The sequence below is a fragment of the Balaenoptera acutorostrata genome, chromosome 6 (assembly GCF_949987535.1).
Source record: "Balaenoptera acutorostrata chromosome 6, mBalAcu1.1, whole genome shotgun sequence".
NCBI lineage: Eukaryota > Metazoa > Chordata > Mammalia > Artiodactyla > Balaenopteridae > Balaenoptera > Balaenoptera acutorostrata.
The window spans coordinates 100,716,470-100,736,606 of NC_080069.1; the positions used below are offsets into that span (position 1 = coordinate 100,716,470).

At 44.6% G+C, this 20,137-nt stretch overlaps 1 protein-coding gene across 1 annotated transcript; it reads left to right on the top strand.

The window, feature by feature from the left end:
* Positions 1–15,033: 15,033 nt before the first annotated feature.
* Positions 15,034–15,327, top strand: LOC114237160 (60S ribosomal protein L37-like). Its single transcript, XM_057549077.1, has one exon. The coding sequence runs from the start codon at positions 15,034–15,036 to the stop codon at positions 15,325–15,327; it is 294 nt and encodes a 97-aa protein (XP_057405060.1).
* The last annotated feature ends 4,810 nt before the right edge of the window (positions 15,328–20,137 follow it).

Below are 20,137 nucleotides of genomic sequence, written 5' to 3' on the forward strand. Positions count from 1 at the left end.
TTCCAGAACCCCAACTGCAAGGGAATCAGGGAAATGTAGTTTCTAGCCTTCCCGCCCCTGGGATAAAGAAAGACTCCTAAGAAGGGGGTAGGGATGGATGCCTGAGTCTAATCAAAGATATCCAGCACAGTCAAGAATAATTCTAATTGTCTGCTGAATACTTGAAGTACGGGCTCTTTTAAAAAACAAACAAACAAACAAAAAACCTTTTTATAGCCTGGATAACATTTCCTAAGAAATGAAGAATTTTTTCTAGCGCCTGCTTTTTTTTTTGGCAGTGCCACGTGGCATGTGGGATCTTAGTTCCCCAACCAGGGGTCGAACCTGCGCCCCCTGCATTGGAAGGGCAGAGTCTTAAACACTGGACCAACAGGGCAGTCCCTAGCAGTCTTATTTCTTAACTAAAATCAGAAGCACCTCCTTTTTCCCAGTCCCTTTCCTCTTCCTCTTTCTTTCTCTTCCTTTTTCTTTCTGAACAATTCTGTCCTGAATTGTGGACACGTGGATCTAGGTGGAGGTGGGAAGGCCATGGAGGTTAAGAGTAGGGTGTCAGAGCCCGGGAGGGAGGAGAGATCATCCTCACGGGGGGATGGCCCGAAACGGGAGTTAAAGTCCAAGAAAGGTGAGGAGAATATCCACGTGGGGGGATGGCCAGTGCGGGGTGTTAGCCTGACCTGGGGTGACGAAGTCATCTACTCAGGGGGAGGAATAGAGACAGCAATGGAAGATAGGTTACATGCAGGGGACTTAATAAGTAAATACATGAGGAATCGTGGAAGCCAGGTTTTTCACTGTGGAGAAAGGAGTCACAGCATGGAAAAGGAGAAGAGTAGGATGAATCCTGTGGTGTTAGTCTAGAATTAAAACTATAAGTTTTCAATGTCTGGAATTAAAACTATACGTTTTCAACTCATTGTTTTCAATGTATATGTAGACAGACAAATAGATATAGAGATAAATATAGATGTAAATGTGAATCTCTGTGTGTGTGTGTGTGTTTCCTGGCTCTGTCTACATAAAGGACCTGGGAACTGTGACACCCCAATGGCAATAATCACAACTAGCATGCAAATCTTGGCTTTCAAATAACATTTTGCATTAAAAGGAACCAGGGCTCCGTGGAGAAATGGCTGATTCCAGGACTAGGGCAGGGAAAGTACAAGATGAGCCTGGAACATCTTGTGCCATAAAGTAAGGAAGGACTCAGAGAATGACGGGGACAAGTCAAGAGGACACAGAATCCAGATTGAAAGGATTCCCACGGGCCAAATCTAGGACACTTCGAACATCAAAATAAATAATAACAGCAAAGGATGATAACTCATTGAATAAAATAGGAAGCCACGAGTGCAACTGATAAACTACTTAAAAAGCGAAAATTTGATCAAAAACAAGATATTTAAATAGTTTCGAAGTACATGCCCATAAAATTACAGAGGGAGTACCACAATGGTCATTGCAGCTCTATTTGTAATAGCCAGGACATGGAAGCAACCTAAGTGTCCATCGACAGATGAATGGATAAAGAAGATGTGGCACATATATACAATGGAATATTACTCAGCCATGAAAAGAAACAAAATTGACTTATTTGTAGTGAGGTGGATGGACCTAGAGTCTGTCATACAGAATGAAGTAAGTCAGAAAGAGAAAAACAAATACCGTATGCTAACACATATATATGGGATCTAAAAAAAAAGGTCATGAAGAACCTAGGGGCAAGATGGGAATAAAGACACAGACCTACTAGAGAATGGACTTCAGGACACAGGGAGGGGGAAGGGGAAGCTGGGACAAAGTGAGAGAGTGGCATGGACATATATACACTACCAAATGTAAAATAGATAGCTAGTGGGAAGCAGCCACATAGCATAGGGAGATCAGCTCCGTGCTTTGTGACCAACTAGAGGGGTGGGATAGGGAGGGTGGGAGGGAGGGAGACGGAAGAGGGAAGAGATATGGGGATATATGTATATGTATAACTGACTTTGTTATAAAGCAGAAACTAACACACCATTGTAAAGCAATTATACTCCAATAAAGATGTTAAAAAAAAATTACACAGGGAAAAAAAGAGTGTAACGTTAACAGTGAGAAGTTTGGCAGATGCCACCTTAGGAACTGAACATCGTCAGTGATGGAACAAACTGGAATTTCACACCTCGTGCCAGGATGCAATGAGAAGAACAGCATCACTTCTGGGATAGTCCTGCCAGAGCTGCACAACTGGGATAATGTCATGAAGAAACATCAGACAAACACAACTGAACTGGTGTTCTACGAAATAACTGGCCTGTAATCTTCAAAAGTGTCAAGGTCGTAAAAATAATGGAAGACTGAAAGACTGTCCCATGCTGAAGGAGACTAAAGAGCATTGACAACTGAGGCCAATGATTCTAGAGTGGAGTCTTCCAGCAGGACTAACAGGACATTATCGGGACCATGCAGGAAATGTGAACGGAGCCTGAGGATTACATAATAGTATTGGATAGATGTTAATTTCCTGAGTTTGACGGTTGCATTGTGGTTATATAGGAGAATATCCTTGTTTGTAGGAAATATCCACTTCACTATTTGGAGGTCACAGGACGTCAGGTTGGTAACTTATTTTCAAATAATTCAGAAGGAAAAAAAGTTATTTGCATTGTACTTGCCATTCTTTCTTAAGTTTGTGAATATTTCGAAATAAAATTTATTTGTAAAAAATGATAAGTACCCAAGCTCCAGGGGAATGCAGATTTATGAAATCAATAACCTAAAACCTCACCTGTCTTACAGCTTCAAAAAACTCTACTTCACCTTTCCAAACAGATGAGAGTCCTTCTTTTTTTTCACATTGGATCTGGGAAATATAAACTGAAGCTGTACAAGGTTTCTGGAACAAGCAGTATCCCTGGAGGCTTCGTTGGATATATACCCACCTCCAACCTTCCAATGTCTATCATAATGTATGGAAAGAAAACTTGGTGAAGAATAAGAAGACCCAGGATCTGAATGTCATTGTCACCACTTCCTAAATATGCTACTTTGGGCAACTGCTTACCCTCCCTAAGCCTGCGTTTCCTTAACTATAAAATGGAGATAATAATATTTACTTCACAGTATTGTTGGAAGAGTTAAATACAATAATGGGTGTGAACCTGCCTAAATAATGATTGGCATAGGAGCATAAGGGTTTCATTTTTAATTGCACAACAACTTAATTTTATATAACCCCAAAAGTTCCTTTGACTCTGCCATTTACTCACTCATTCTCACTCATTTATACACTTAATGTTTGACAAATACTTACCGAGAATCTACTATACACGGTTCTATGGTCCAAGTCAGAAATAATAAACCACAAGTTACCCTTATTTTTCCTACAAAGAAGAAGATGCAATGGAAAACAATGCTTTACATCCAGCTGTGAATTATGAATTTAAATCAGTTTAATAATCCAACCAAGGGTGTGTTTGCATTTCATTCCCTCTCTCTTATTGTAGCTATTGAATCCACCCACGTCTCCATCACATACATCTTTATTTTCCAGTGAGTTCTGAAAGATTTCCAAGGTAGAGCAAGACACAGGGAATGCAGCTGACGTCTGCCTCCCCCTGGGAATTATGTCACTCCATTTAATTCCTCCTGACATTTTCCCCATTGTACTTTCTGCTCTTCCTCAAAATACATCCTTCTCAGAAAACAAATGTACTTATTGACTACCCAGGACAATCTTGGAAACAGTTGCAATTGATCGTGTGTAGAGTTCAATAAAAAAACAAAACGACACACCAAATGCAGAAACCTGTTCCATAAGGTCTCCAAAGCACTAACAGGTTGTTTGGGACATCAAGAGTCCCAGGGGTTTCTCTGTAAACCCCACTTAGGCAGGCAGAGAGATTTCTTTTCCATTTTTAGGCCATTGGCAATTTCGTTTGCTTAGGCTTAATCGTTCCCGGATATTGAGAGGGTACAGAAGGTAATTGTATGTTTGATTTTAATGACTCTTTTGGCCTCGATTTAACATCCTCGCTGAAAAAATTACCAACGAACCCACACGCACAAGGGGTTTTTTGTTTGTTTTTCGGTATTCTTCTTCCTCAAGAAATTCGCCTTAAGGTGAAATACAGATAAAATCCATCTGTGCAGCCCCGCACCGTTTCTGTGAGTGGACGGGTCTCCGTCACTCAGAGCATCACAAGCGAGAGGCTAGAAAGGGCCCGGTTCCTGTGTCAGAGCCGGGCTGACAGTAGCTGTGCCCTCAGCCAGCCAGGGGAGAGTCCACACCCGTACTCTCGCGTCTCCCTCTGGCCCAGCAGCCCTCTGCAATCCGAACTTCTAAAACTGCTCTGGCTAAGTGGCGCCGTACTGGGGGCGCCTACCTCCCCGACTGCCCAAAGACAGAACAATTTTAACTGCCAGGAATGCGGCAGAACTGTCGGAAGGGCGTGAAATCAGCTACGCAAATTGTGAAATAGCTGTTGTGTGACAGCATCAAATCGTGCAGTCGAGGTCCCCTTGCGGAGAGGAGGTGACCCGACCTCCATCCCCCCAAGCGCCGGCCTTGCCATCCAGTCTGAGGGCCGCGCGCACCCAGAGCCCGCCCAGCCCCGGGACCAAACCCCTCGCCGAGGTCCTCTCCGCAGTACCTGGCACAGGTGGTCGCCCCCAGAAAACTCCTCCTCCCTGACTCCCCCTTGTCCTCTGCCCCTCCCCACCGCGCCTCTTTAGCCCCGCCCCCTTCCTTTCCCCTCCCACCCCACCCCACCCCGGCGCCTCGCCCGCCCCGCCCCCTCTCGTGTTTTCCTTTCAGTCTCCTCCTTCCCATTTCTCCCTTTAAAAATTGGTGTAACCCAGGCCTGGGGAGGAGAGGGGAGAGCAAAATGCCAGCCATATCAGAATCGCTAAGATAGGGTAAATAAATTTTGAAAAAGCATATTTAATAGTGTAACTTAATATTTAATAAAGGAAAGAGATGTCTGAGCTTTTTTTTTTAATGTATGGGTTTACATAACACTATGTAGGTTTCACGTGTACAGTATTGTATTTCGACTTCTGTGTACCAGAAAGAGTGCTCACCACCAAGAAGCGTAGTTTCCACCCCTCACCATACAGTTGACCCCCTTTACCCATTTCGACCCCCCACCCCTTCCCCTCTGGTAACCACTACTTTGTTCTTTGTATCTACCTGTTTTGAGATGTCTATTTTTTAATACAAATCTCTGAAGGTTAAGCTCAGCAAAATCTCCTTGGTGATGAACCACGATGCAGGGATTCTTAGCTGTACCCACGGGGTTCTATCAGTTTGTTTTTCTAGGTTTTTTGGGGGGTAGGGGGTGTATGTTTACCAAGACACTACATTCCCTTTGTTTAAGGTTGAGAAACGCTGTTCTCAATAACCTCATCCACTCCTACGGGGCTTCGATTATACCTCGAAGCCGAGACAGCTGCCAATGCTCTATCTCTAGCTCAGATCTCTCCTTGGAGCCTGCGATCCCGCAGGGACTGCTTACTGGATGTTTCCAATGGCGAGGCTCAAACCTAACAGGTCCGCAGGTGAGCTCACGGTCTTCCCCACACCCTGCTCCCTGTCTCTGCCCTGTGACCCGGGCCAGGCACTGGGGATGCCCCAACGTCCGGGCTCGACCCATGTTAGACTCAGCTCTAAACTATCTCATACGCCTGTCTTCTCCTCTCCACTGCAGACACTGCCTCAGCTCAGCCCTCCCTCCAGGGTGTTTTAGGAGATAACAGCCTCCCAACTGCGTTCCTTGGCTTTGAATTCTCCTCCCTCCACGCTGCTGGAAAATGACCCACCTAAAATATTCTAGTGGCTCCTTATTGCTTGTAGAATAAATTTTAATGTTCTCAGAACAACCACGGAAAGCTCATCACAGTAGGACTCCGTCCTACCTTCCCTGTTTCTTTTCTTGACAGCCCTCCTTCCAATTCCACTTTCCAGCCACCTGATTCCCCCAACCCTCCAGACTCCTTCCCACCTGCTGACTTTTATGCATTTAGTTCCCTCTGCCTAGAATTCCACCTCCCCGCCTGGTTACATAGTGAACTCCTCTTCTTCCTACAGAGCCCAACTGAGTGACACTTTCTATGTAGAGCTTTTCCACACTCCTCCAGGTATAAATAATTGTTCCCTTCATTGTTCTCCTGCCTCACTTCCTACAGTCTCCTTTAAGCCCTTATCAGTTTGTAAATTTAGTTATTTGGTTAGAGTCTATCTTCTCCTGTATGTTATGACCTCTTTGAGTGTAGAAGCTGAAGCAGCATCTACATCTATGTTTCCCCAGAATCTTACACAGAGCCTGGTACAGAGCAGGTACTGAATGAATGAATGATGACCCCATGGTGCCTGCTGCCTTTTCCCAGCATTACTGTGCTCTCAAGTCCTCTGTGACATAATAGGACCATCAGGACAGTAAAGGATTGCAATATCTTTACATTAGTTCCCTAATGCTGCATAGCAAATTACCCCAAACTTAGTGGCTTAGAAAATCAGTCATCACTTGTGATCTCTCTCTGGATAGGGCATTTGGACACTAATTCCTCCCTCATGATGTCTGAGGCCTCAAGTGGAAGATTCAAAGGCCAGGGGCCAGAACTATCTGAACCCTCATTTACTCACATGTTGACATTGACTGTCAGCTGGGGCTTAGCTAAGTGTCAGCCAAAACACTTCCATGTAGCTTCTCCGTGTGGCCTGAGCTTCCTTACAACAGGGTGTATGGATTTCAAGGACAAGTGTCCTAAGAGTGAGAAAAAGCAGGTGAGACCATATTGACTTTTAGACCTCGCCTTGGGGGTCGTGCACCCTCACTTCTGCCACATTCTGTTGATCGAGGCAGTTACAAAGGTCCATCCAGGTCCAAGGGGAGGGAACATAAAACCCACATTTTGAAGGAAAAGTGTTCATATCACATTGTAATAAGAACATCTGGGATGGCATATATATTGATACATTGGTGTGGCTGTATTTGGAAATTATCTGCTATGATGTTCAAGGAACACCGCCCTCTGCTACTGTGGGGACACTAGCCTCATGAAGCATTGGGAGCACATTAGACAAATAACCCTAAATGGCTACCTAACTTGGTCATGAACGTTTGTTATGAATCTCAGATGGAAGCTCTCCATCCAATTAGCAAGAGCCCCAAACTGTCAGGGACATACAACTGTGTGAAGAGGACTGAAGGAAATTATTTAGGATCTGTTTATTGAATTAACTCACCAAAGACTGACTACTCTGTACCAGGCCCTATAGATGAGCCAGATACATCCCCTGCCTACTAGAAACAAATATACTCAAAACCACTTTTCCTTGCTACGCTGAACCAACATCCTTGAACCAAGTTAGTACACTTCCATTTTCTGTTCCCTTGAGATAGAACCTTGGTTCCATATGCAAAATGAACTCTGAGAATACGCCCAATCATACCTGAGTACAGGGACAAAGAAAATTTAGGCTTCCAAGCTGAGTCTCTCTATTGCACAAGGAAGAATTAAATACCCACAATAAAGGTAAAACAGATTAAATATTATTAGTGACTAGAACGTATAGATATTATAGGACTCAGTCTCCTTGTGTGGGAAAACTACAACCCAGGAGCCAAATCCTGCCAGCAGCCTGTTGTTTTTTTTTTTTTCCTTAATTTATTTATTTTTAATTTTATTTTTGGCTGCACTCGGTCTTTGTTGCTGTGCGCGGGCTTTCTCTGGTTGTGGCGAGAGGGGGCTGTTCTTTGTTGCAGTGCACAGGCTTCTCATTGCAGTGGCTTCTCTTGTTGCGGAGCACAGGCTCTAGGTGTGTGGGCTTCAGTAGTTGTGGAACGCAGGCTCAGTAGTTGTGGCACGTGGGCTCTAGAGTGCAGGCTCAGTAGTTGTGGCGCACAGGCTTAGTTGCTCCACAGCATGTGGGATCTTCCCAGGCCAGGGCTCGAACCCGTGTCCCCTGCATTGGCAGGGTGGATCCTTAACCACTGTGCTGCCAGGGAAGCCCCCAGCAGCACGTTTTTATAAATAAAGTTTTATTAGAACACAGCTCTGCTCATTGATTTAAGAATGGCCTGTGGCCACTTTCATGTGGCAGAGTTGAGTAGTTGCCACAGTGACTGTCTGGTCCCATAGACCCTCAAATATTTACTGTCTGGCCCTTTACAGACAAAGTTTGCTGCCCTTCCTCTAAATATTTTGCTTGCTTGCATCAATCATAGTGCTGCCTTCTATCATGCTTCACCCATGCACCAGGCTCTATGCTAGGAATCCCTGTATGAATTACTTTCAGCTTTACCTGGAACCACCAGGGAAATATTATCCTCATCTTGCAGATGGAGAAAATCAAGACTTTAAGAGGTGAAAGATTTGCACAAAGCCACAACCCGTCAGTGGTGGAATTCAAACCCAGGTCAGTATAATTCCAAAGACCATGCTCTTATCTTCACACCTGTCAGTAAAAGTATGGGGTATAGACACTTCTGCCTTCTGGCTGTCTGGGTGAGAAACAACTGGAATCCAGGAGCTGCCGGACATGATTATTAGCCTAAGGAATCTGCACTCGAGCACAACCACTTTCCCCAAATGACTGATTGTCATGGAGATGATTCATCATCCAGGGAGGCGGGGATCACGGAGGTTGCCCCTAGAAGCCAACAGAATGAACAGAGAGGGTTGGGCCACAAAAGCCCTCAGCACACACAGCTGAGACCCAGGGCTTGGAGCTATAGACACAGAACCACGGAGACTCCACCACCTTCCTCAGAGCTCCTCAATCTGGAGTGTTGCCCAGGCCATCTGGAGGATCAGAAAGAGTCCAGTCGTGACAGGTAGTTTTATCTGGACAGCAGCCACTGCTGTAATGAGACTCCCCTTAGCACTTGCCAAATTCTGTACATCTCTGGTTCAGCTGGGAGCTGGTACCCCTCCGTGTAAGTCTGCATTTGCCGGCTCCAGACCGTTAGCATCCTTAAGAGACAGGAGGCCGAGATGTTTGGGGGCACAGGGCACTTGGGACCACAAGGAATCTACCCAGACATTCCCTGAGAACTCACCTATCACAGCCTTGTTGGTGCTGGGACCCAAGTCTGAGCTCTGCTAACAAAAAGGAGGGCATTGCCCATAGCATACTGAGGTTTTTTTTTTTTTTTTTTTTAGAAATTCGCGTTCTTTTATTTATTTATTTATTTATTTATTTATTTATTTATTTATGACTGTGTTGGGTCTTCGTTTCTGTGCGAGGGCTTTCTCTAGTTGTGGCAAGTGGGGAGCACTCTTCATCGCGGTGCGCAGGCCTCTCACCATCGCGGCCTCTCTTGTTGCGGAGCACAGGCTCCAGACGCGCAGGCTCAGTAATTGTGGCTCACGGGCCCAGTTGCTCCGTGGCATGTGGGATCTTCCCAGACCAGGGCTCGAACCCGTGTCCCCTGCATTGGCAGGCAGATTCTCAACCACTGCGCCACCAGGGAAGCCCCTGAGGTATTTTTTGATCGTTGCTGTTTCATTTTTAAATTCTCTCACATTCATTACACATGTTTTTATCGAGCATCCACCATGCTCGATAAATAAATGAAAGAAAATTCCCTGCCATCAATAATAATTATTGAGTGCTTACTCCATACCAGGAATTTCTCTAAAAGCTGTGCAGGCAGAAAGACATTTAAAACTCACAGCAACACTGCAAGGTAGGTACCAGCCTTGTCTCATTTCACAAAAGAAGAACCTGAGGCACAAGAATGTTCATTCATTCAACAAATGCATCACACACACACACACACACACACACACACACACACACACACACGTATATATATAAAGAGAGAGCAAACGTTCTATGCTAATACTCCCAATAACTAGCATGTTTACAATTGGAGCCCTAAAGTTTAAAAAACAAAAATCTTAACCATACACATTTACATCCATTTCTGCTCATTGTACCATCCCCGCTAAGAAAGCCATTTTTTAGATGGTGAAATCTCAGAGACGTTTAAGGGATTTGCACAAGGTCACACAGCCAGTCGTGGCCTGCCTATCAGGGAAAAGCTTTCTATAGAAGGACCAGAACAAGGTCCTCAAGGTACCTTTCAGCTTTAGAACCCAAGGGATCAATTGCAGGGGGCTTTCCTCTCCCACCCTGGCACCTTGTCCCCTCATTGGGAGTCTACCCGTCACTCCCAGGTCCCTTCTAGCAAAAATCGAGTGTTTTCACCAGTGCGAAGTAGATTTAGAAATCCCCCGCCATCAGGAAGTGAGAAGCAGCCACCTGGCTTCAGGGTCGCCTAACTTCGACTTAACCATCAGGGTAGAACGTCCGCATGAAAATCAACACAGTGGGGAGGCCGAGTGCTCCCCTGGGAGGGTCACAAAGGCAGAGCCACCACAAGAGCACGTTTGCGTCCCCTCCTGTGAGAGGCTGAGAGCCTCTGCCCGAGATCCCCAGCGGGAGCAAGTCATCCCTACAGGGAGGAAGGAGGACGGGCTTCCAGGGAGCTGAAAGCCATTTGGGAGTGAAGATGAGCAGATGGGAAGCTAGGGACAGGATACTTGGCCCCAAAGCCAGTGTGCATGAAAGCAGCAGGTCTGGCTTCTTGTGCTGCTTGTAAGTGCATTCTGGAAGCTTCTGAGAGGTTCTCAGAGTTGGTGAGGTCAGTCTTCCAGGGACTGGAAGGGATCTTCCAGGGATGGGCCTGGCTGCCCATCCCAGCCCTTCCAAGGGGTTTTACTGCCCTGGGTTAAACAGTGGTAATCATTTTAGGCCAGAAGCAAACATATTAATGCCAGATGCCAGCTGAGGGGACACTCCAAGTGTTGAGTGGGTGTCCTGGTGTAAGATTCAATGAACCCACCATGCTGATCAGTTGTGAAGACCAAATGGATTCAGCTTCAGACCTTCAAGAGGGGTTTGTCCAATCATTGGTTTATTCAGGAAATATTTGTTGAGTATCTACCTAGTGTCAAGCATCATTCCTTGTTGCTGGGGTTACCAAGGGGAATAAGGCATATCCCTGCTCAGATCTCTGGACAGACCAACAGATGCATGATGAACCACAGCACAGGGTGAGGACTGGGGCTGAGAATGAGCAGGAGAAAGAAACAACAACCCTGTTGGGACCAGGACTGGAATAAGAAGACGATCGATACTACCAAACCCTTGTTTGAGCCGTGTGACCATCACCCAGTTATTTAAACTCTTTCTGCCTCAGTTCCTTGTCTGTAAAATGGAAATAAAACCAGTTCTTTCCTTGGAAGTGTGTTGTGAGGATTAAATGTTAATCTATATATAGTACTTATAGCAGCACCCGGCACGTCCTGTACGCCTTTGGAGAGTTGTAATTATTAAATGCTCACTACGCTGGATGGACCTAGAGATTGTCATACAGAGTGAAGTAAGTCAGAAAGAGAAAAACAAACATCATATAAAATCGCTTATATGTGGAATCTAGAAAAATGGTACAGATGAACTTATTGGCAAAGCAGAAATAAAGTCACAGATGTAGAGAACAAACTTGTGGTTACCAAGGGGGGGTGGGACATATTGGGAGACTGGGATTGACATATATACACTACTATGTATAAAATAGATAGATAACTAATGAGAACCTTCTGTTCAGCAGAGGGAACCCAACTCAGTGCTCTGTGGTGACCCAAATGGGAAGGAAATCTAAAAAAGTGTGGATATGTGTATACGTATAACTGATTCACTTTGCTGTACAGCAAGAAACTAACACAACATTGTAAAGCAACTATACTACAATAAAAATTTTTTTAAAATGTTCACTATGCACTAGGTCCTGTTCTAAGTTTTACATGAATCCATACCTACATGGTTGGGACTCTTGTCAACCCTATCTTATCGGCGCACAAGGAGGCACAAGGAGGTTGTGGGAGGAGGTTGCATAGCTTATAAGCGCTGGGGCCGGGATTTGAACCCAAGCAGTCAGGCACACAGCTCTATGTGCTTGACCTAATACAGTTCTGCCTCAGGACCCCACCATGCTGACCCAGCACAGGAAGGGGACAGTTGAGTGGGAAGTCATTCCAGAAGACATAACATTGGAGCTGGTCTTTGGTGACAATTGGTATTTGTAAGGAGTTAGGGAGGTGGAATAGAGGTGTGTCACTTGACGTAGGGTTCAAGGGCATTGATTTGGGAGTTGGAATCCCCACTACACCATTTGCCAGCAGTATAACCTCCAGTGAGTTGCTAAGTATCTATGCCTTAGTTTTCTCATGTGTAAAACAGGAATCACTATTCCTACCTTGAGAGGCTGTTGTACAGATGAAATGGACTCAAGCACTTCGGATGTTCTCTGGCACATAACAAGTGTGCAGGAAATGGAGGCTATTTCCTCCCAGCTTCACTCATCTCCTGCTGCCTTGCATCCCTCTTATTTTCATCCTTTCTCCCTCCTGCCCCCCATGACCCACCCCCGTTCTCTTTATGGAACATTGGTAGTTAGTTTCACTCTTTCTGGCTTACTTTGTTCAGCAAATACTCTCTTAGTTTTCCTCATCCCCTCTGGGACCTCTTTCACCATTTCCTTTCTAAATACCTCTTCCTATGTCCATTCTGAAACACTGATGTTTCTGTGGGTACCACTGTTGGTCATCTCCTCTCTTCCCACTCTACATACCTGGGTAATCTGTGCATCCATATACTGACAAATCCCAAATCTGTATGTCTGGAGCAGATCACTCTTTTGAGCTCCTGACCCACATTTCTAGCTACCACCTCTGCTGGGATGTCACAGTGCTACGTGTCTAAATTGGAACCATCCTTTTTATCCCCAAAAGTGCTCTACCTCCTGGTAACCCAATCTTAGCAACTGGCACCACCACCCATCCAGTTGCCCAAGCTAGAAACCGGGAGTTGTTTTGGAATCCTCTTACCATTCCACCTCCACATCTAATTAGTCACCAGGTCTTGTTGATTTCACCTCCTTTGACACCTTCCCCTTCTCTCCAGCTCCACTGCTCCTGCCTGGTTCAGGCTCAGGCCATGTCTTTTATAGTCTTGGCAGGGCTTCCTAACAAAACTCCTTCTCACCAGCCTTTGCCCTCCTTTAATCCATCCTCTACATCACGGTTGACAAACTTTTTCTGTAAAGGAACAGATAGTAAATATCTTAGGCTTTGTGGCCATAGGATCTCTATCACAACTAAGGAATTCCGCCATTGTATGCAAAAGCAGCGGCAGACAATGCATAAATGAATGGGTATGACTCTGTTCCAATAAAATTTTATTTAGAAAAACACGAGCTGCATGGATTTGGCTCATGAGCCATAATTTGCCAGCTCTTGTCCTATATTGTGGCCAAAGTGGTCTAACAAACCTAAGGGCACATGTCATTCCTCTGTTGAAAATCTTTCATTGATCTCCAGATATTGTCAAGATAAAGTCTAAGACCCTTAATAAGGCTATTATGTCCTCTGTGATCTGGTCTCTTCTTCCTCTTCTTCTTCTTCTTCTCCTTCTCCTTCTTCTTCTTCCTCTTCTTCTTCTTCTTCTTCTCTTTCTTCTTCTTCTTCTTCTTCTCCTTCTCCTTCTCCTTCTCCTTCTCCTTCTTCTTCTTCTTCTTCTTCTTCTTCTCCTCCTCCTCTTCCTCCTCCTCCTCCTTCTCCTTCTTCTTCTTCTCCTTCTTTTCCTTCTTCTCCTTCTTCTTCTCCTATTTATCACACTACCCATGCTTCAACTTTTTCCAACTGCTACAGATCCTAGAGTATATTGTGAAATGTTTCCATCTCTGTGCTTTAAAGTTGCTGTTCCTTCTGCCCCCAGATGTTCCTTCCCTGCATTTATTTAGCACACTGGCACTCATACCCCCCAAATTCAAGTTAAGTCTCATCACCTGTTTGAAGTCTCCTATCCCACAACTGGAGAGAAAGAGTACTTCTTGTGAAATGTATTTCACTGACAAATTGGGAGGTCTTTGATGATAGAAACTATGTCTCATTCATTTCACATTTTTGATGGCTAAAGGAACCCTCATTTTCACTGTACATAGGAGGAAACTGAGGCACAGGAAACCCATGTTACAAACTCAAGGCCACATAGCAAAGAAGGCTCTGTACTGGAATTGAAACCTGGAAAACACGGATCCTGAGTCCAAAACCTATGCTCTCTCTACTTCACTTTAAAAGTCAGAAAGAAAGATCTTTGTCCAGTGTCTACTTATTTCATAGCCTGGAAATAATATCACTAGGTTTTCTCCATATCCAGGAAAGCCTTTAGCAGTAGAACAGGAGAAACAGGATTCTGTATGGCTCCTTCAGAATAAACTATGTGATCTTTCTCTTTTCTCTTACTTTCAAGTCTCTGGGCAAGCTGATGGATGCAACCCATAGGTTCCAAGTGTTGCTGCTGCCTCAACACTCTAAAGAGACTTCTTGGAGTTCTCTAACTAGTTGGGTGGGTCCTCTCCTTCTGTTGGCTCACTTTTCTGGTCCCTTCTGTGAGCATCCTTCACAAAGTAAGTCATTCTGCAAATAAATGAATTTTCCCACCCTATCAGGTGTGCTCACAACACAATGGGCAATGAAGTTCATGGTCTGCATGGTGATCCATTCTCATGTCTCACGCATTACTGTACAGGGAGTGCATACTGCACTTTGTGGTAAGAGTATGGAGTGATGTGAAAAGACTAAAAATGGAAACACAGAACCCAAATTTACCATTTCTTTCTGGAGAAATAACCCAGAACTGCCTTGATTCCCATTCAGCAATGGGATAAATGCTTTTTAAAAATCCTTCAAGTTTTGATGCATTTGCAAGAAGGAAGGCAACATCGTACTTTCAGGCACTTGTTTCTTAAATTCAAGCTTTCAAGGATGTGTGAGAACTGACCTTGATCTCTAGGCCTGTGGTTTTCTATCTGAGCTCTGCAGAGTTCTAGGATTGCTCTGAGATCTCCAGGAGTTCTACAGTGAAGTATTCTCCACTAATTGTTGAAGGTTTACACTATGTCCTCTTGAGTTCTATGTTGGGTTCCAGATAAAATTTCTGTTTTAAAAAGTCATTCTATCTTTGGTCTCAGCAGCAGAAGCTAGATGATGAAGGGAACGTCATCGTTTGGAAAGCGTCGGAATAAGACGCACGCGTTGTGCCGCCGCTGTGGCTCTAAGGCCTACCACCTTCAGAAGTCGACCTGTGGCAAATGTGGCTACACTGCCAAGCGAAAGAGAGAGCATAACTGGAGTGCTAAAGCTAAAAGACGAAATACCACCGGCACTGGTCGAATGAGGCACCTAGAAATTGTAGACCGCACATTCAGGCATGGATTCTGTGAAGGAACCACACCTAAACCCAAGAGGGCAGCTGTTGCAGCATCCAGTTCATCTTAATGATTAGTCATGCAATAAATGTTCTGGTTTAAAAATCAAACAAACAAAAAAGTCATTCTACTGCTTATTAGAAAAAATTAAAAATTAAAACTATAATATTCAAATTGACAGTTTAAATTAATGGCTCTGGAATGTACCTAGGGACCAATTTGTAATAGATCTGCTGATCACTAGTTTTGTCAAGAAATAACTGCAGAAGCAAATAAAAATCTGGAAATATTTTGCAAGATGATTGAGCAACAAACCCGCTTTTAGCTTTCTATGCCATCCATCAGGTACCACATGCCAGCCATCAGGAGCCTCAGCACTTTCCTCTTGGTCACCTCCTTGGTTCCGGACCCCTTGGCCTCACTCATCCTGGCACTATGCTCCACCCTCCCACTTCTCCCCTTTCTGCCTCTCGATGCTTACTCACATTTGAGAGTTGACATTTACACTTGATCTTGATACTCAGCTTAGTCTTCCCAGAGTCACAGCTTTGGCTCCCCTTAAACATGATGCAGGCTCTCTTGGCTGCCTCAGGCTGCCTTGGGTGACATGTATTCTGGGTCCACTTAACCCATAAACTTTACCCTATAAATTAACACTGGAGGGGTCCCATTCAGCATAGCAGCTCATGAGGAATAGTAGCCAAAATATAAATAAATCTCAAAACACATGACACCAAGCTCCTACTAAAGAGAGTTATGGAGTTAAAGTTATTAATTCAACAAAGATTAACTGTGTGCCTGTCATATGCCACACAATGAGCTGGGTCCTGAAGATTTAGAAGCTATGGCCTCTGCCTATAAGATGCTCACGGTGTAGTAGAAGAGACAGCATAGGGCATAAGTATCTGTGAGACACTCTGAAATGTGACAAAACAAGCCTTACAGAGACACAGTCCAAACAGTTTGCCGTCATTGTAGACAAACATTCACAGTCTGGTGCCTACTCTCCTAGCCTTATTTCTTCTCTCTTTCTCAGTGCTTCCTGAGCTCTAGCCACACAAAATCCCTCCCTTTCCATGACCTTTCACAAGTCTATGCATTTGCCCAGGCTCCTTTCTCTGCTGCAATTGCTTTCTCTGTATCCTTCCTCACTGCCAAGTTCTCTCTCGCCCATCATGTAACTCATACATGAATGTCTCTGACAGCTAGCAAGTCCTTAATAAATCTGAACAAATAAATTAAAGGCCCAACTCAATTGTCTACCTTTCCGTGAAACCCTCCCTGATTTTCAGAATTAGTCTGCCGCCTTCTCCGTAATCCCACAACCCTTTGTTCACATCTTTATCAAAGCTTTTAATAAGCTGTACTAAAGTTATTGATTTATGTGTCTCATGTCCCAACCAGCAGTTCCTTAAGAGTAAAGATAAAGTCTTAGATGTCTTTGTATAGATCACTCATTTCCCTAATGCCCTTACCCCTTCCCTGGAATTATCACTGCCTGATAATGTATTTTCTGCTCAATGACTGATTGATAAGGCAATAAATATAAAAACGAATGAATGAGTCATGGGTATAAAATATCACGCAGGCACAAAGAAGAAAGGATTCATTCTTACTAGGGATATCAGAAAAGGCTACATAGAAAAGATGGCATAAAAATTGAGCCTTGAGAAATTATTAGAAGTGTTCCTAAAAAACAAGAAAGAGGAGGACACTCCTAGGGAGGAAAGGGTGTGGGCAAAGGTAGGGAGGAATGAAAGAATGTGACAAATTTGGGGAATGATGACTCCATTGATCTGGCTGATGGCCCCTCTGAGGAGTATAGATTTTATCATGCGTCAGTGGAGAGCCACCACAGGGGACTGACACAGTCAGACGTGCAGTGTAGGAAGATAAGTGTGGACTAATAATAGGTGAGAGATTGGAAGCCAGGTGACCCTTCGGAGGCTGTTGCACTTATCCTTGTCTAGAGGATGGATGGAGAAGATCTGGACTAAGACCGTGAGTGTGGAGGTGGAGAGGAAGGATGGTTTAATAGATCTTTAGGAAATGACTCAACAGGAGCTCTAATTTTGCAGAAAAAAGAAAGAAGCCCAGACACAGAGAGAAAGGAACTGATGAGAATGTGAATTAGAAGAAGCAGAATCAGATCATCAAGTGATCTGAATGGCCAAGGCAGCAGCCTTCCCAAAGGAAATGGTACAAACTCAGAAGTCAAGGAAATGTTATCGTGAGCAGGGAACCCAACCAAGGAAAAATTCACTCCACATTTTACACGAGTTACGAGACTGGTGAGGAAAGCTGGGTTCTTGGCTGAGGTTTGTATTGAGCTGATCACCAAGAGCAACACGTGCATGACTAACAACCCCATAATAGGCCCTTCCTTACGAGCTGTAATGGGAGCTGTGCTGACAGATGTGACGGGTGTTCTCAGCAATCCTCGGGGAGTGACAACTGCAGAGCTCACACACAAAAACAGGTGAGACTCACTCTTGAAACATCCTAGCTGTTGGTGTGTAAGCACTCTGGGTTCCTCAAGCATCCTGAACGTTTTCTTTGCCCATTTGGAAGGGTGATCCTAATATCTTCTTAGCTGTGAGATCTTGTGAGAGCCTGACCCCCCTGCTGGGGCTCACTTTCCTTATCTGTAAAAGAGGGATAAGAGTACAAGCTCCTTTGAAAGGTGATAGTGAGAAATTGATGAGAAGCTAGCTTCTCAGTAAGCTAAGAAGCACGAATAAATGTTCGGGCTTAGTAATACGAGCCAAGAACTGTACCTGGAATTTATTTCTCCATATTTCTGAGAAAAATGTGGTCTGTTTCTGTATGATTTGCGCAAACCATCCAAAGGGTTAGCAAAAAAATGTTTTTCCTGATACAGAATAATTTCTTCTTTTAAAAGGGAAGTGATGCTCTGCTAACGGCAAATACATCAAAAAAGTTGAGTGTGGCCTTCCTGATGCCACTCAGAGACAAAGGAGAGCCACCGGCATCTGTGATGGCTCCGAATCAGCAGAAGACAAATGGAGCTGACCACGAGGCAAGGAGAGAAGGCTTCTGGAGCACATCCCCTCTCAACAGGTCCCAAAGGAATCCACCAATGGCTAGCTACATCTCTGCAAGAGCTTGGAAACTAAGATGGGAAAGAACAGCTCGGTGTCTCAAAATGTGCCACCTCTGATTAAAAACTGATACCTACGGGGAAGAATTCCAAAAATGTAGACTAGAGAGAGCTGGAGACTTTTTAAAAATTTATTCACCAAGTTGTTTTTTCTTTGTGACAGTATCTTACGTTTAAAGTTTTGTTTAGAAAACACTTTCACTCTCTTTGTTCTATTTAGTCCTCGCACTAAGCTGTGGAGATGGATTTTTTTTTTTAATTGTTTGCTTTTTTTTTAATTTATTTATTTTTTTATTTATGGCTGTGTTGGGTCTTCGTTTCTGTGCGAGGGCTTTCTCTAGTTGCGGCAAGCGGGGGCCACTCTTCATCGTGGTGCGCAAGCCTCTCACTATCGCGGCCTCTCTTGTTGTGGAGCACAGGCTCCAGACGTGCAGGCTCAGTAATTGTGGCTCACGGGCCCAGTTGCTCCGCGGCATGTGGGATCTTCCCAGACCAGGGCTCGAACCCGTGTCCCCTGCATTGGCAGGCAGATTCTCAACCACTGTGCCACCAGGGAAGCCCAAGATGGATATTATTGATAGTGTTATTATTCCCATGTGAGGGCTGAAGAAACTGAAGCTCAGAGTGACACACAGTCACCAGCAGGACTGTGACACCTGACTCTCAGCTCACCCTCTCCGTGTACACAACCCAACAGCAAGCTCCCCGAGTGCAGAACCATGGCTTCTATTTCCCTTAGTGCCTAACCTACTGCTCCAAATAGACACTCATGAGTGCTTCCTGATTAAACTATCTTATTTGTTTGTATATGTAGTCATTCCATGCATATGTAGTGGGCACCAAATAATGCTGCTGTGGATAATGAATAACTCATATGCAAACTAAACTCTGCTTGAAACCTGGTAGGGGAGGGCATGAGGAGAAGAAAAAGCAAGAGCCCACAACCACTTTGGATTCAACCTATAGGAAGAAACACAAGCAGAAAACAGTATTTGAAGAGACTGGCCTAGTAGCCAGTGAAGGAAGAATGTTTTGGGGATAACAGAGGGGGCCTTAGTCCACTTCCTCTAAGCCAGTGTTTCTCAAACTGGTGTGTAGCAGAATCACCTGGAGAGTGACTGAAAAATTCAGAGGCCCAGGGTCCTTGAAGTAGGATCAGGCCTGGACCTTGATATTTTACCAGAGTTCTCCAGGTGATTCTGACACTGGCCAAAGTTTGAGGACCACTGTTCTAAACAGACTTTTCTTAGGGATGAAGCTCAATAGCCGTGACTCTGAATTTTCTCTGCTTCTTCCCTTGTGTGATAAAGAGGATGAGGTTTCCGCTGGAGGTCAGTGGTTGACCTCTGCCCAGTAGGGGTACTGCCTATGTATGAATTCACAGGACTTAGTCAAGGTTGCCAGTCTCTAGGGAGGACTTGAAGAGGAGAAGCTGGCATGGGGTGAAGCTCTCTGGTACCCCATCACCAGTGGGAAGGATATTGTTCCAGCTACATGCTCATGACGCCTTCCCCAACACACATTTTTGCCCTTTAAACAAAGTTTCATTCAATGAACACTGACAAACCCATGTCCCAAGAACTGGGTCAGTCCCAGAGGGCAAGCAGGCAAGTTCCTACTTTCAAAGGCCTCTCTGATGGGAGAGACCAGAGCCCTGTGGAATAACATGGTAAATGCTGTAAGGAAGGTGAGAGCTTGTGGAGGGAAGGCTAACTCAGATGGGGCCAGGAAAAGTTCCCAGAGGAAGTGACATTTGAAA